The sequence below is a fragment of the Urocampus carinirostris genome, chromosome 13 (assembly GCF_059441175.1).
Source record: "Urocampus carinirostris isolate Australia breed hairy pipefish chromosome 13, RoL_Ucar_1.0, whole genome shotgun sequence".
Taxonomy (NCBI): domain Eukaryota; kingdom Metazoa; phylum Chordata; class Actinopteri; order Syngnathiformes; family Syngnathidae; genus Urocampus; species Urocampus carinirostris.
Window position 1 is genome coordinate 28,290,791 of NC_142361.1, and position 16,788 is coordinate 28,307,578.

The following is a 16,788-nucleotide window of genomic DNA, read 5'->3' on the forward strand; positions in this document are numbered from 1 at the left end:
ATTAATCATTTTATACTAAATGAGGGATACCAATTAAAGATTTTTTGTTTTACAATTCATCTAGTAATCGACAACGTCCATCCATCCATCCATCCATTGTCTTCCGCTTATCCGAGGTCGGGTCGCGGGGGCAGCAGCGTTAAAAGGGAAGCCCAGACGTCCCTATCCCCAGCCAGCTCATTCGACGGGACCCCGAGGCGTTCCCAAGCCAGCCGAGAGACATAGTCTCTCCAACGTGTCCTGGGCCGCCCCCGGGGCCTCTTGCCGGTGGGACATGCCCGGAACACCTCCCGAGGGAGGCGTCCAGGAGGCATCCTTATTAGATGCCCGAGCCACCTCAACTGGCTCCTCTCAACGCGGAGGAGCAGTGGCTCTACACCGAGTCCCTCCCGGATGACTGAGCTTCTCACCTTATCTCTAAGGGAGAACCCAGCCACCCTGCGGAGGAAACTCATTTCAGCCGCTTGTATCCGGGATCGAGTTCTTTCGGTCATGACCCAAAGTTCATGACCATGACCGGAGAGTGTGTTCCAACTACAGGGGAATCACACTTCTCAGCCTCCCTGGTAAGGTCTATTCAGGGGTACTGGAGAGGAAGGTCCGCCAGGAAGTCGAATCTCGGATTCAGGAGGAACAGTGTGGTTTTCGTCCTGGCCGTGGAACACTGGACCAGCTCTATACACTCTTCAGGATCTTTGAGGGTGCATGGGAGTTTGCCTGTCCGGTCTACATGTGTTTTGTGGACTTGGAGAAGGCATTCGACCGTGTTCCTCGGGAGGCCCTGTGGGGGGTGCTTCGGGAGTATGGGGTACCGCACAGTCTTACCCGGGCTGTGCGTTCCCTGTATGCCCGGTGCCAGAGTCTGGTCCGCATTGCCGGCACTAAGTCGGATTCGTTCCCGGTGAGGGTTGGGCTCCGCCAGGGCTGCCCTTTGTCACCGATTCTGTTCATAAGTTTTATGGACAGAATTTCTAGGCGCAGCCTTGGCGGGGATGGAGTCCGGTTTGCCTCAGCATTGCGTCACTGCTTTTTGCAGATGACGTGGTGCTGTTGGCTTCCTCAGGCCGTGATCTTCAGCTCTCGCTGGAGCGATTCGCAGCCGAGTGTGAATCCTCCAAGTCCGGAAAAGGGTGGTATGCTCCCTCCGGGTCGGGGAGGAGGTCTTGCCCCAAGTGGAGGAGTTCAAGTATCTTGGGGTCTTGTTCACGAGTGAGGGTAATCGACAACGTAATTGACAAATTATTCAAATAATAGAATAATGTTTTTTGCAGCGCAGCATGGCGGTTGAGACATTAGTGTGTCCGTAGCACAGCTCTGAGGTCATGGGATCAAACCTTCCTGAGTGGAGTTTGCATGTTCTCCCCGTGCCTGTGTGGGTTTCCTCCGGGCACTCCGGTTTCCTCCCACATTCCAAAAACATGCATGTCAGGTTGATTGGCCGAATCAAAATTGTCCCTAGATGTGAATGAGCGAGTGAGTTATCTGTCCCTGTGTGCCCTGCGATTGGCTGGCAAACAGTTCAGGGTGTCCCCTGCCCACTGCCCAAGGACACCTGGGATGGGCTCACACACACCCGTGACCCTACTGATGACAAGCGGTGCCGAATATGGATAGATGGTTTTTGAAGCTTTACAGTATGAGTTATCTCCATCTCTATTTCTCTGTGCAGGAGATGCTGGACATCATGAAGTCTATCTACGACATGATGGGGAAGTACACGTATCCCACTATGCAGGATGATGCCCCCAGAGAGCATGTAGAGAATTTTTTCCAGGTCAAAAAAAAAAAGACAATAATAGTGTCTGGGAATTCATACTTGTCGTGATTAAATTGTCTCATTTTTTTCCCCTTTCAGAAAATGGACCGAAATAAAGACGGAGTGGTAACAATAGAAGAATTTATCGAATCATGTAAAAAGGTAAAACATGAATACTGTAGACCCTTGGGATACGTTTTCACTTGACAGTGTGGAATAACGTTTTTTTAGGCCTTTCGTCACAGCATTTTACCCACTATACATCATCAAGGACAAATAATGTTGCATGTCCAAAAATTGTAAACTTTGCAGTGTTTGTGCCGAAGTAGTCTCTAAGACACCTGTCTGGTATTAATTTTTCAGAACAAATGCTGGTCTGGTATTCGTTTGAGTCACGGCATGATGAAAATGCCGTTATACTATTAGCTACTTCCCATTATGCGTTTCTCTCTTCATTCAGTCCAGAATCCTTACTCACCACCACTGCGGTTTTATGCATTAGACTACCGCTTTTCTTCCATTAAAACAGCTACATATTTTTTAAATTAATATAGTTCTTGACCTGAGACTTAGTGCGTGAATTACTCCTCGAACGATTTCCGTTCGGGAAAAGGTTGCCTCTTCCAATTTTAAAGATGGATGATAACATATATCCCTTTATAATGTCACAATGTCGGCATGTATATAATATTGTGTACTTTGTAAAGACTATGCGGCTCAGTGATACAATACTGTTTTTCATACCAAATTATTCGCTGTGGGTCACAAGGCTTGCAGTGATGCTAAGCAAAAACATGATAACCGTGGAAACAAAGCTTGCAATTATCAAGCAATGCGATGAATACACATGCATGTTACCCTTGCTAAATTACATAGCCGTAGCCAGTTGAGGATCGGGCCGATTATTAATAATGAGGCATTTGAAGAAGTGGAGTCAGTTTTCATTTTTATCCACCCAATAACTATACTGTACTGTCTCAAGTTACATCACACCAGAGATAAATAGAATTTGATCTTTTCTTATTGATATATAGGCGACTTCTTGCTATATTTGCACAAGACAAACCACAGGAAATGGTCCCCCCATAGGGTCATAACCCTAGTGGTTAAGGCAGGGGTCTCCAACGTGGTGCCCCCTAATGACAGTTGAAGTGCCCCTGTCCTGAAAATACCTCACCTGTGCTGATGCGATTTTCTTGTAAGATATTTTTTTTATTGGTTGACTTAGTCTATTTAAGCTTATTTTTAATAATTAACTTAGTAATAACAGCATAACAACAAGGCGAGTTGTTATTTTAGAAATTCAATGAAATAAACTCCAGTTCATGGGCTTCATAGACCCCAAAAAATCTACTCAAGTATTGATAATTGTTTTCAAACACTTAATTGAGATAGTAGAATGAGACATTTTTTGTGCATTAAACATTTATTTATTCATCTTTTTGACAGGAAAAACAACAATAAACATGACTTGACTCAAACTAAATTCCAATTTATGTTTTTTATAAAGCGAATGAGACCAAATTGTGGATTTTTTTTGCTAGCTATCGGGCTACCTTTTTAGCTTTGTAGCTAGCTATCTTCCTATCTTTTTAGCTATTTAGCATACTATCCAGGTAACATTTTATATATTTTTTGCTAGTTATCAAGCTAAATTTTGGTCTCCTGTCTAGCTGGCCATCTAGCTTTGGTTTTAGCTTTCTATAGCTTTACACTTTTAGCTAGCTTTCTGGCTCTCTTTTAGATCTGTACCTGTTTATCTTTTGAGCAACCTTTTCAGTTTTTTAGTTAGCCATTTAGCTAAGTTGCTATTTTAGATCAAACTGAGCGCCTTTTGCGCAATTTAGTAACAAAATGTAGCTCTAAGCTTGAAAAAGGTCGGAGAACCCTGGGTTAGGGATCCAAAGAACCAACCATATTTGATTAGAATGTTATTTAATCATACACAGGTATATTATACATAGGTAGAACTTACTATCTACTATTTTGTTGTTTCATTATTTTTATTTAGGTTGTCAGAGGTTCGAAGCTCATTACCATACCAGGTTCACTTTGCTGTCCCACTTTAGAACATATTAATGTCGTATCCCGGGGGTCTACTGTAGATTTCTAGGAATCCCAGATGTAATAAAGAAAATGTTTTCCGTCCTTAGGATGAAAATATCATGCAGTCCATGCAGTTGTTTGACAATGTCATCTGAGGACCAAGAAGGGTGCCGGTCCCAGATCTGAAGAATGGAATACATGAGCGTGTGTGTGTGTTTGTGTGAGTGTTCTTGGGTGTGGTAGCTCCTCCCATGAAGAAACCGTGGAGGTCCACTCTTCATTAAGAATTGTAGAATACCACGGGATCAAGAGGCAAGCAGCGGGCTCTCAAAACACCCGCACAAAACCAAACCCTGCCCCCAAAGAACATCATCAGTGACTTGGTGCATGCGGACCCGCCGTGGAAACGGTACTAAAACAAGCTCCAACTGACATTCCTCCAGGCGTCTCGACAACAGAAGAGCTCAAACTCCATCGGAGCTGATTTTAGTATGGCATGACGCTTATAAACGATGTTATTTACTGACTCTCCAAAATCCTGTTTTACGGTCATTTGCAGGTGCCTCACCCCTTTTTGCAGAATGCATGTCAAACAGGAATGACCGCGACTACTCCATCTTGCCTAAAATGGGAGAGGGAGAAGGGGGGAGGGGGTTTTCATCTGGGAACAACACCCTTTTCATTCATGGGATCCTGCCTTCCAAACTAGTTCTTTCTAACGCCTAATGCACACTGCGTCCGAAATGGATGCGGCACGTAATCTGCAAGAAAATCATGCGCACTGTATTTGTTCTGTCTGCGGTGCGTGTTTAGAAATATGCATTGGGAGGGGGACGGCACTAAATCACAGAGCGATTGCACAAACATCAATCAAAGACCCGATTTCTTTCAAACAACATTTTACAAGTATTGGAAACCCAACAAAAGGAAACTAGGCGAAACTATTTGTGAAGGCTCATTTACCTCAATTTTGTTTATTTTCCCCTGGGCTATTCAAAAGGTAAGAAAACCAGCCACAAACTAGTCCCCCATACTAGTGTTCAACAAAAAGACTTACGCTTATAAGCCTACATGGCACATAAGCCCATTCTATAAAACTGCTTTAAAATAGATGTAATTTCAGTGAGGTATCAATTTTCACTGGGTCGACATTGGTTTCATCTACACCAAACTTTCTTGATGCTTCCATGTTGATTTTTTATTTAATGGCCTTTATCAATTTTAGCTAAAAGTCAGGAAATACATTTTCTTTTTTCTCTGGCATAATTTGACATGAATGATACAAACTCCGCACACTTTTACCCTAAAATCTGTGGTCACGTGATCACGTTTGTCCCATTGGTTTGGAGGTAAAATCTTGGGCCCGGGCCCTAACCAGACCCCCTTTTTATTTTTTTCCCCTTCGTGGAGGATCTACACAGAATGCACTTACTTTTACTGAAGTTATTATTTAGATAAAGAAAACTCTGACTAAACTATCAGTTTAACTCAAAAATCACGAAATCCCAATAAATTTTCCTCCTCGGTGTTGGGGTAAAAGACGCGTGGTGTCCTCCCTCCACCTCCCTTACGTCAGACGTCATTTCTGCTTCTTGCCAATAGCTTACATGCTATACCAACTTTCTTTCTGCTTTTTGGCTAAGTATTTCAGTGTTTGCAGCTAGTAATCTGCAGGATTTGATTTTCTTTTTGATGCCATTTTGCTCAGTTTCACTTTCGTCCGCTGCAAATTGCCGAGACGCGCACTTTGGCGCCAAAACCGTTCATTTAGGCGCTGCACTTGCAGTGCACACTCACAATTCGACGCAGAAGTACACACGCCCGGAATAATGCTTCTTTGTTACTCTACCGGCAAATTAAAGCTTCGGGTTAATTTCGGACTCGTTTATCAAATCAAGTTAATCAGTCGCGTTTGGGCCGGTTCGGGTTTATATACCTGTGACTTGGGTCGGGTCGGGCTGAATTTTTTAAGCCCGAGCTTACCTCTACATTGGTTTCCCTGTGGTTTGTTGTTCCTCTAAAAGCCACGCTCTGCATACAGTTGGTACTGTAGACGCTCACCTAAATATGCGCATACAGTATATGATTTCAGTATTTTATTCTATAGTTCTAAATTCAACTTCTATGCAAGTATATTTATGCGTAATAAGTATTTCAAACATAATTTCAAATCTTTTGGAAACCCTACAAATAGGGAAGAACTAGTAGAATTATTTATGCGAGAGTCCTAAAGTATTTTTGTATGGAAGGTTTTTTGCCGGTTACATATTTCCCCCTGCCTGAATGGTTTAATCCTGTTTAGAAAAAAACAAAAGGCCCATGCTACTTGTAGTCAATAGCGTTCTACTTGTTCACAGATTCACTTTGTGGATATTTATTTTCTGGAATTTGTCTCATCTGTCAGGGGTAAATTCATTTTTAGTTTAAAATCGTGTCATCCTTACAAGTTTAGTTTGTTGGGGTTTGTTTTTTTATGTTACAAATGTCTGATTGATGCAAAGCCATGTGGCTGGCTTCTTTCGCAAACAGCATTATTTTGTGTATAACTCTCTATTTGACTTCCTACCTGACTCGTGTAATTTCTTTAGCTTCCTAAAAGTCCGTATGCGGAGTCTGGAAGAAATAAAAGAATTCTGGAGATTCACAGTGGAGTTGCAACAGACAGCATCTGTCCTGGAGGCAATGTGCATAGACACAGACAATACTGCTTTCTCTTTGTTTGGTGTCTAGACGGCATCCATTCCAAATGCAGTGTGCATTAAGCGTTAGCTGCACATGTCTTCTAACAATCACATGCCATAGTTGATAGACTACCACAGTGGTCTTAGCCTTTAATCAAACATTTATGGGAAAGTTTTCATAGACAGAAGGTTATGTTTGTGAATTTGTGATCAGATGAGTCATGTCTTCATAGAAGAGCCTTTTAAAACCCACCAAAAACATAGTATTAGTGTGGTATGCTATTCTTCTATGCTAAAACAGCAGAGCTAATTGGAAGTGGGTCAATGTAGTAGCTCCTTGTAATCTTTCCAAGCAGACATGAAAAATCAAGATTGATTTGAATAGTTTATTTCAAAATTTGTTTCCATTAAAAAACACAAGAATTTTATTGATTGAAATAAATGAGAGGGAGCAAAAAAGAAGACAATGTTTATCACAGTCATTACCGAAAGTGAGAACCTACTGGCTGCTCGTTTTCTTCTAGCAGCATACCTGTCAACCTGTACGGTTTAGCCGTACAAAGTATGTTTCTTATGCATTTTGTGACAAGTACGACGTACAAGGAAATCTGTATGGAAAAAGGCAAATTTGTCAATCGCAAGCGTCTGCCGCCTGGGGATTTCCCATCATGCATCAATCCGGAAAAGAAAATGGTGTATGATTATTTTGTATTTTGTACGGGAAATTACGACAGTTTGTACGGGCATGGAGCCGTGGAGGTTGACAGGTATTTAGCAGGCATGGCAAATAATGATTTACAGGATTAATTGTAATGAAAAAAGAAACAAAACACTAATTGCTTTGAACAAAAAGAAGCAGAAAGGAAACAAGTTTATTTTCTCTGCCCAATTTCTCCCTATACCTCAACTACATAATAGTTTGTACCCTCGATAAAACCCCTAATCAATTTAAAATAAACAAAATGAGTCCGCTGGGTCCGAAAGTAAGTCAAAGGAAAGGCAACCCCCCCAAAATGCTGCTGGGGTTAGTAATAGCAACATTAGCAAGTGTAAGGAGTTTGGCTTTCATTGGAGAATTATCAGGCAGCACGGCGGCACATTTCTGAAGTCATGAGATCGAACCTCCTGTGTGGAGTTTACATGTTCTCTCCATGTTTGCGTAGGTTTCCTCCGGGCACTCCGGTTTCCTCCCACATTCCAAAAATATAAATGTCAGATTAATTGGCTGAATCCAAATTCTCCCTAGATGTGAATGAGCGAGTAAGTTCTCTGTCTCTGTGTGCCCTGCGACTGGCTGGCAACCAGTTCAGGGTGTCCCCTGCCCACTGCCCAAAGAAAGCTGGAATGGGCTCCAGCACCCGCGACCATATTGTGGATAAGCGCTGCAGATAATGAATGAATGAATGAATGAATGAATGAATGGAGAATTATCCTTTATTTGAAGCACTTGCTAAAATTGCCACTAGAGGCCACCAGTGATTGGCCATCAATTTTAGTTTCAACAGTCTAGTTAAAAGAAGTAAAAGTTAACAAAATGAGTTATCATCTGATTACTACAGTTCATGACATTTGGTAAGAATTACCAAAGTAGAAGGAATGAAAAGAGTGCAAACGTTTAAGTGTGAAGTACATTGTAAAGCGCTGTGGAAGGTCTTCAATGACTTGAAAAAACGCTATAAAAATGCAATCCATTTGCCATTTAAACATGGAAACAAAGACAAACAACATTGGGTTCAGACAAATTCGCTGTATCGTGTGTAAAAGAAATGAAAGAGAAAAACAAAAGGGTTGGTGTCAATAGAGTGTATAAGGCACAATGCTAATAGTTGAAGGTTAATATTACCAGTTGGATAATATGACCTAAAAGGAACGGAATCTCTTTTTTGATGGAATTCATTTAGGCTATTCGTACGGGCAATTCCGCTAAAGTTAAACTGCCCATGAACCCCAAAAAAATTGAAACTGACACCTTATGGTGTACTGGGGCTCTTCAAAATTCACATCTTGTACTTGGTCACAGCGGGTTTTCAAAATGTGAGGAACAGTTTCAGGGTGGAAAAAAAACTAAGATAAAAAGAATGGAACCTTCCAAGTCAAATACTACAAAAAAACAAAGACATATATTTCCTCTGAAATATTGAAATGTAATGGAACAAGACCGTTTTGTCACTGTAGAATACGTTGAATTCTGGCAAGAAGTCCCACTTTTTGTTTCATCTCAAACATTAAACTATGTTTTTAGCCATTGCATTAATGTCAAATGTATACTGTTTATAGTTAATTTGATTTACCATATGGGACCAATGAAAATGGTTCCACTGTATGGTTTTTAGACACAAAAGGCAAATTAGATGAAATACATTATCCTCCACTTTGAAAACCGCAGAATTAGGAATCCTTTTTTAAGATCTCCCTCATCTTGCCCCAATTTTCCTGTTACACCAAAGACAAAATTCACAAGAGACGTATTTCTCCTTCATCTGTACGAGAAGTCCTCGATGGTAATTGGCAAGGACCAGTCAGAGACGAGAAAAGAATGGAATCTACTGTGATTTTTTTTTTTCTCACACTTGTTTTAATCATTCACCAAAAATCTACAACATGCACAATAAAGGCTTGTAAACGTACGGATAGAACCAGCAATAATGATCACTCTCCTGTGTAAAAGATCACCAATTTAATTAAAATCCTCAACCTTAATATGTTTCCAACTACTGGTAAATGTTGGGCTCTAATTGGCCCCCAAGTCAAAGCTGTCTGTTCTAGCATGTACTTCTGTCTAGAATAATCTACTAGTCTGTTGTACCTACTTTTGTTAGCGCGGCTCTAGTTATTCTAAATATGTATATTTTGTACAGACAATAAATTCACAGTTACTATGCAAACTCTTGTTTTCAGACTGTACATTTATTGAGAATAATACGGGGAATAAAGCAAAACTTGTTATACATCATCACTTTGTCATCAAGTTAAGAGTCCACAATTTAAATACACATTTTTTATACAGTAAAAACTTTGAAGAGCACATTTTTCTCTGCAAATTTTTTGACAAGTGATGGTAATAAATATTGCAATAAGCATGTGAGGAATTCAGTCAACAGTTCGAATCGCAAATGTGAATTTGTGTGGATGTGATACCTAATGCTATGCATTTTCTCAAATAGCGGCTTCGTTTGTTATTTTATTTGTCATAAATATGTGTACAGACGCTCCCCTACTTACGAACATTCGACTTGCGGAAACGGTAGATACGAACTTTTTTTTCGGGATGTCAAAAAATATCTGGACATTGCTGTAAGTTAGATTTTGTATTGTGTGCACCTTTTTCCGAGTACGGGACATTACTGTAGTGGTTCTTTCCGTCGCCACCGGCGAGTGGTGGCGCTGTGAGAGGACTCCCAGCATCCACCCAGAAAAAGAAATCCACTTCCTCTTCCTAGTTTGTGAGTAAACGAACTATAGTGTATCTCCAGCGTACTAGGAACGGTGACATTTTTATTGTTTAATATCTCGTGCATCCATTCAATATGGTTGGTGAAAAGCGTAAAGAAGAGGAGAGCCGTTTCTTTTGAAATTACAAGTGAAATAAGAAAGCATGATGCGGTTGAGAAAATGGTTGGATTGCTTTTTTTTCGGCCCCTTTCTACCACGGAGAAGGAAGTTGCCTAACTGCTAAAGCTCATCTTCCAAAAGTGAGTTAAAAGTAAAAGCAAGTAAAATTTACTTAGTTATCTTTATAGAGCATATTTTTTTATGGAATGTTAATTTTTTTTAGTACAAAACAATACAGGTTACATATACAAGCCTTAAACATAATTATATAAACCTTAAATATACATTCCATGCAAAATATAGCACTGAAGCAACTTACGAACTAATTTAGCTTACGAACGATCATCCGGAACCTATCCTGTTTGTAAGTAAGGCAGCGTCTGTATACCCTTGACCCGGAAAATCATAGTCATGTCAGAATATACAGTACAGGAATGCCAATTCTTGTTAAACTGTTGTTCCCCCTCCCCAATAACAAACATTAATGGATTTACAACAAAGAAGACTTCAAAATCTATAGTCAACAAAATTGCTTATCTGAAATAATATCTAAGTTTGTGGAAGTAAAAGAAAACTGCATAGTTTAGAGTCCTTTGTACTTGGGTGACTCTTCTGACAAATGAAAATTGACATCCACTATTTGAGCAAATACGTTTCAATGGTTTAGATACAAACTTTCCACACACTTGGAAAAATAAGTGCAGATTGTGTGCATTGAGGTTCCGTTTTATTTCTTTGCTCGGGTAACTCATTCCAAGAGAAAATTGTGATTTATCTCTCCAGCATGTGTCTGTCCATCATTATTTAGGGATCCTACGAAGCTCAGCCAGAACCCAAATAGCCAGGGAGAGAAGAGCCACGGATCCGGACTGGTGAGTCGCTGCCAACGGGGTCGGTACGTACAGCAAGAGAGTGCTGATGCCCAATGCGACCTGAGCACAAATGCAACTTTGTGAGATGTCATGGTACTTAGATGTGTGAGCCTACCTGTCCGTATGCCATTGCTGCAAGGAGGGTAATCGCTAGCCTAGCTCTCCTGGGCAAAAACGTCCTCCTGGAGAACAGATACAGCCCCGTGATTGCTGTCAAAGAAGAGATTGCCTGCCGGAAAAGGACGTTGATCTTTCATTAAGTAATAAGGACACGGAACTATTTGATTTGAGTGCCGTGGCATACCAAGATCCTGTGGTCAAACTGCACTGTCGTGGGGTTCTCAAAGAAGTTCTTGAGAGTTGGGGAGAAAGCCAGCAGGTCATCAGGGATCCAGCGTTCTCCCATCTTCGGGAAGGAGTTGTACACCAAGCCGGCATCTAAGCCAGCAACAAAAGCGCCTGCAAACAACATTATATTTAGTTTTGTTTCCATTTATTTTTAGATTTTTAAAAAAACGTCATTGTCTCAATATAATATAGTACACCTCCAAAATACAGTGTCCCTGCCTTACAACATTTTCACTTTACGGTGTGGAATAAGATGTTTTATGGCCCCTCTTTACAGCATTTTTTCTACTATATGACATCAACAAATTATTTTGCCCAAAACCCCTAAAATTCAAACTTTGAAGTGTTAGCGCTATTGGTCACTGTAGCAAATCATGGTCTGCTCTTGGTTTGCGTCACGGCACTATGAAAATACAGATATGCTGTTGGCTGAACTACCTCCCACAATGCCTTTCTCCTCATTCAGTTCAGAATCCCTTTTGCTTAGCAAAGACGTAGCAAGTTAGGGATGCAATACTGCACTGTATTAGCTAGGGGTACAAGGCTTGACATGATGCTAAACAAAGAAGTGAAAAAAGATGATAACCGTAGAAATTATTATATTATCAAGAAATACAAAGTTGGCATACTTATTGCTATGCACACTAGATTGCATGTCCTTAACCAATCGACAAGGAGGCAATTAAATTAAGGAAATAATCTTAGAGCATGACAATCCTTGCAAGTGGAAGGTTCAAGTTTTTCATTTTTAATCCGCTAACCCACAAACACCCACCTGCTACACCGCTTGACCAGTTCAAGTAGGTGAATTCAATTGCATTTTTTCTTTACATGTATATTTATAATGTTATTTAACCATTTGCATTTATATTGGAACTAAGTTGTACTTACTTTGTCCTATTTTTTCAATTTAGGTACCTGAGATTCAGAACGTACAAATTACCATATGTTTCTATCACCCGCTATACAGCAACTCCACTTTGCGATCCCAACCCTATAACAGATAATGTCGTATTCTGGGGGTCTACTATATTCCTATGCAAACCTGAAAGAGCCGTGAGGAAGACAAGTCCCCCTGTTCCCTTGGCAAACCTTCGGATCTGCATAAGGCGTTTAGTTTCTGCAAACTTTTGGGAAAAAAAAGACCAATAAATATGGTTATAACTAAATAAATGAATGTGGAGTTGTGGATGTATCTACCTTGTGTGCAGGCAGCAGTAGTGTAAGGCCAGTCCACAAACTGGCACAGTAAAGTAGTAAGGCAGAACCGAGATGGGCGCTTAGTCGATACTGACTAACCCGCGGGACGTCATGTGACTCTGGTTTCTCCTCCAGACCACTTTTGACCATGTACCAGCCTAGCAAGCCCTGAAAAGAAAAACATGCTCTGATCATTTCTGCAAAATTCCCTTTAATGGGATTTGATTGTGTGACGTGTAACTCACCTGAAAGAAGACAAACCCACAAAGCCCAAGCACCTTCCCCTTCATGGAGCGAGTGAAGTAGCCTTTCCTCCAGAAGTAAACAGTTGGGAGAATGTAAGCTAGTCCAACTAGCCTGCCCCACATGCGATGACCCCACTCCATGTAGAAGATGAACTTAAACTCCGGGAGAGTCATGTTGTCGTTCAGTCTGCAAGAAGAAAAAGTTAATGTGGCGGAACAATCTACTTTTTATCAATCACGTAGATTTTCCACAGACACCCACTTCACGTTGCTGGAAGCATAACCGTATTTCTTTTTAATATTCTATGTTTAAAAGCTAGGAATAAAACTTAAAATATAGTATGACAGCCAAATACATTCCCAGAGCAATAAACAGGAAAACCTTACATAAGGTTATCAACACAGCCCAGAAAATCATTGGTTGCTCTCTACCTAGTCTGAAACAACAGCAGCAGATCAGGCAACATACCTCACTCATCTCAATTTAAATGACTCTTTAAAGGGGTGGTGCGTAGTTTTAGGTTTATCTAAAAAGGTGAAAAATAAAATATTTTCTGTAGGTCATAGAGTGATTTCACGCGTGTGCGGGTTGTTGTCTTTAATTGTAGGATGAAAATTGTGTAGGTAAGAGAAAGAATGTTTCGAATCCAGCCCAAATGCCAACCCAAACCCCCCAAAAGATGAAAAAAGTTTATTCAGAGTGCGTAGAAGAGAGACACGTACGTGCATGTGACACATTAGCAGCTGGAAGACGCTGCAATGATTATTTCAGCCAGAAGATGGCGTCAGCAATTAGAATATTTTGAACTGACGGACACCACAATTAAGAAGCACGTCAAAGAACAAAAAAATACAATCTTACATCTTAAATTCCGGAAACTGCTGATATTTGGAAAACTCTGCCTCCCATTCTTCTTGCGACTGTGGTGGTTTCATCTCTCTGACTAGATGCCAGTCGACCATGGACAGGCCAGATTCGGTTAGTCTGAATGAGAAAACAAGTCAATTAATAGTCATAGCACAAAAACCTTACAGGTATGCCCATGGTTGTTGCTGTTTTGTTTTTTACCGTGTGACGCCACCAAGGACAACAGCACCAACGACAAGACCACTGCAGCCAATTAACCAGCGACCTACAATCCGGTTTGTGGCTGCATTGGGGATGCTGATCGCTGCCGATGGAGAGGATGAAGACGCTCCTGCTTCGGCTGTGATGGTGCTGTGGCCCCTTCTCGTCAGCCACTGTCGTAACTGTACACCCTTTCCAAGTACAATGACACATGGGTTTATTTGTGAATACATTGGTGTTAGGGCTGCAACTAAGGATTATCTTAATGATCGATGAATCTGACAATTATTTATTTTTGAGTAATTGATGAATCAGAATCCTTTTTTAAATCACATGTTTAATTTCCTCCTATATTCAAATATTGAAGTCTTGGACGGATAGAAAAAATGTGCACGAAACAACAGAATATTTTGTCATATAAAACAGTAAAAAAAATCTAGGTCTTTGAAAAAATAACAAGCACAAATACATACAAATGTAAACTATACACTTGTAAACATTAACATTCTGTTTACCTACCACCTTATCCAAACATAATATTAATACATTAATAAATAAAGTTTATGAGTAGCAAACATTTTATCCGCCCAAAAATATCACAAATGTAAACCCACTTTTAGAACAAAAAACAAATTTGTGTTTTGGGGTTAAATATTTAATAAGGACAAAAATTCCCGATGTGCAAAGGATTTAAATTATTCTCAAGAATCTGCCCCTTGTGTTGAGATCAACAAGTCATCGTTATTTTGATTTGTTCACTTTATATATTTTACCAGTGCATTTATTTATTTTTTACTATATTTATGCAGCACTTTCTGTTCCTTGAAAATGTGTTAACTTTGAAGTGACTGTTAAATGCCAATTTGCTTTGTAATAATGCAATGTTCAAACGAGTGTTTTTTTAAATAGACATCTTCTTTAAAAGTGTCTAATGGCGCCCTCTGCCTTACCTAAGTTGTACTAGAACTTTTAACTTAAGAAGTTGCAATTGGTTAAACGCTCTCAGTAGCTCATAAATCGGGCAACACAACAATTTGATGAGGTATTTGGTTGCTAAGACTTTGATTAGTCGATTTTATTGATCGCTGTGTCAGCCCTAATTGGTGCCTCAGCTTATTAACGCTTCGGACCTTGCCCATCTCACCCCTCGACCAATAAAGTTATATCCAGAAGAGTTAAGAAGACGCACGCACAAGACTGGAGTGAGGACTGGCAGAACGGTTCATAAAGTGCCTAAAAGTAAATAAGTGTATTTTAATCATTCTGGAGTACTACAGAGAGCAGAATGAAACATACTAGTACTGGTGTAAGATCCCAAGATGAACAAGGGCACTCACAATGCGTAAAGCAAAGAAGGTTATCAAGTCAAGTTTATTGAATAGCCCTTAATCACAAGGAGTCTCAAAGGAATGCACAGACCACAGATTATTGCAAACTACAGACTACATTATTCTCAGCTTAGGGATGCTGCTGGAAAAGTGAATTTCCCTTCGGGGATGAATAAAGTATCTATCTATCTATCTATCTATCTATTACACCATCCCCTGATCTAAAACCTCCATGAGGACAAGGACAAACTCAAAAACCTCAGCATGAGGAAGATGAAGAAACCTTGAGAAGGGACAGCACATGAGGTGACCCCCCTCCCAGGATGACCAGGTAGAGCGCTCGTCTTGGGATCAAGAGGTCGCAGGTTCGATTCCCGGCTCCTCCTTGTTGTATGTCGAAGTGTCCTTGGGCAAGACACTGAATCCCTAATGCTCCCAATAAGCAGGTAAGCGCCTTGCATGGCTGACTCCCAGAGTGGTGTGTGAGTGTGTGTGTGAATGGGTAAGTGTGAAACACATTGTAAAGCGCTTTGGGAGGTCTTCATTGACTTAAAGCGCTATATAAATGCAGATCATTTACCATTACTAGACAATAAAATTAAAATAAGATAGAAAATAATTAAAAATAGGAGCAAAAGACGTCCCTCTGAAGGTGTTCATACGGTCGTATGAAAAAGTCTAGGGACCTCTGATCATTTTCAAGATGTTCCCTTATAAATCATTGGTTGTTCAGATCTGCAAAGGGGAATCTACTAAATATTGATGTCATATGCCTGTGAGGTGCCCAAATGTATGCACCTGCCTTCTTTTGTTTAAATAATTATTGCACACTTTCTGTAAATCCTATAAGCTTCATTACACTTCTCAAATAGATCTGTGTTAGTCTGCTGTGAGGCGACTTCCATCCATCCATCCATTATCTGTACCGCTTATCCTCAGTGGGGTCGCGGGGGTGCTGGAGCCCATCCCAGCCATCTCCGGGCAGTGGACACCCTGAACTGGTTGCCAGCCAGTTGCAGGGCACACAGGGACAGACAATTCGCGCGGTCATTCATACCTAGGGAAAATTTTGATCGGTCAATTAACCTGACTTAAAAAGGAAAATCTTAAACGATCAGGGGTGCCTAAACTGTATCCTACAACTTTAAATCGTACCAAGTGTTTATAAAAAAGATATACATATGTTGGCCTCGAGGGGGATGAGCGCCACCAGGCTGCACTTGCCCAAGACATATCATAGTAAATGGTGTCCCTATGACCCTCGTGGTCAAGGGATCCCACCAAACAATCGTCTTATATATCAGTATTATATGGACCTTTTTAATGACTAATTTGCTGGTTAAATACGAGTTTTCTTAAAAAAAAATAATAATGAATAGGTTAACCATTATTCTTAATGGAAAAAATGAGTTCATGTAACACAATCAAGTTCAACTGTAATTTAATTATTCGATCGTAATTAAGCCTTGACCTTGTTTACACGTAGTGGCTAACAAACCTAGCAATTAGCTAGTTCATCATACTCACGTTGCTGTGTCGAATTCCTCCCCCGGTTCTTTTGCAGCCATTAAATAACGTCGTTCTTATAGAAGCTAGAAACATGATGTCTGTGTTGATTTCTTCAAGAGTCGAATGTGAAAAGCCGCAGCCGGATGTTGTTATGACACCATCGAAACGAGCGTGTTGCAAAA

General features: G+C 40.5%; 2 protein-coding genes across 7 annotated transcripts in view; one reads left to right on the forward strand and one right to left on the reverse strand.

Moving 5' to 3' along the window:
- The window catches only part of LOC148354250 (A-type potassium channel modulatory protein KCNIP2-like), a 170,444-nt gene extending 161,076 nt beyond the window's left edge, over window positions 1-9,368 (forward strand). For all 6 annotated transcript variants that reach the window (XM_088350623.1, XM_088350627.1, XM_088350622.1 and 3 more), the window contains 3 exons: window positions 1,670-1,774; window positions 1,856-1,918; window positions 3,910-9,368. In XM_088350623.1, the coding sequence (XP_088206749.1) occupies window positions 1,670-1,774; window positions 1,856-1,918; window positions 3,910-3,957 (216 nt within the window). In that variant the 3' untranslated portion in view covers window positions 3,958-9,368. The remainder of the gene's footprint in view (window positions 1-1,669; window positions 1,775-1,855; window positions 1,919-3,909) is intronic.
- A 1-nt stretch (window position 9,369) lies between these two features.
- Window positions 9,370-16,787, reverse strand: cox15 (cytochrome c oxidase assembly factor COX15). The gene is made up of 9 exons (XM_088350621.1): window positions 16,625-16,787; window positions 13,770-13,960; window positions 13,563-13,685; window positions 12,701-12,887; window positions 12,456-12,623; window positions 12,301-12,382; window positions 11,212-11,366; window positions 11,023-11,136; window positions 9,370-10,967 (listed from the first exon to the last, which is right to left on the reverse strand). Exons 1-9 carry the CDS (start codon window positions 16,697-16,699, stop codon window positions 10,836-10,838), a joined length of 1,227 nt encoding a protein of 408 aa, XP_088206747.1. The 5' UTR covers window positions 16,700-16,787; the 3' UTR covers window positions 9,370-10,835.
- Between the last annotated feature and the right edge of the window lies 1 nt (window position 16,788).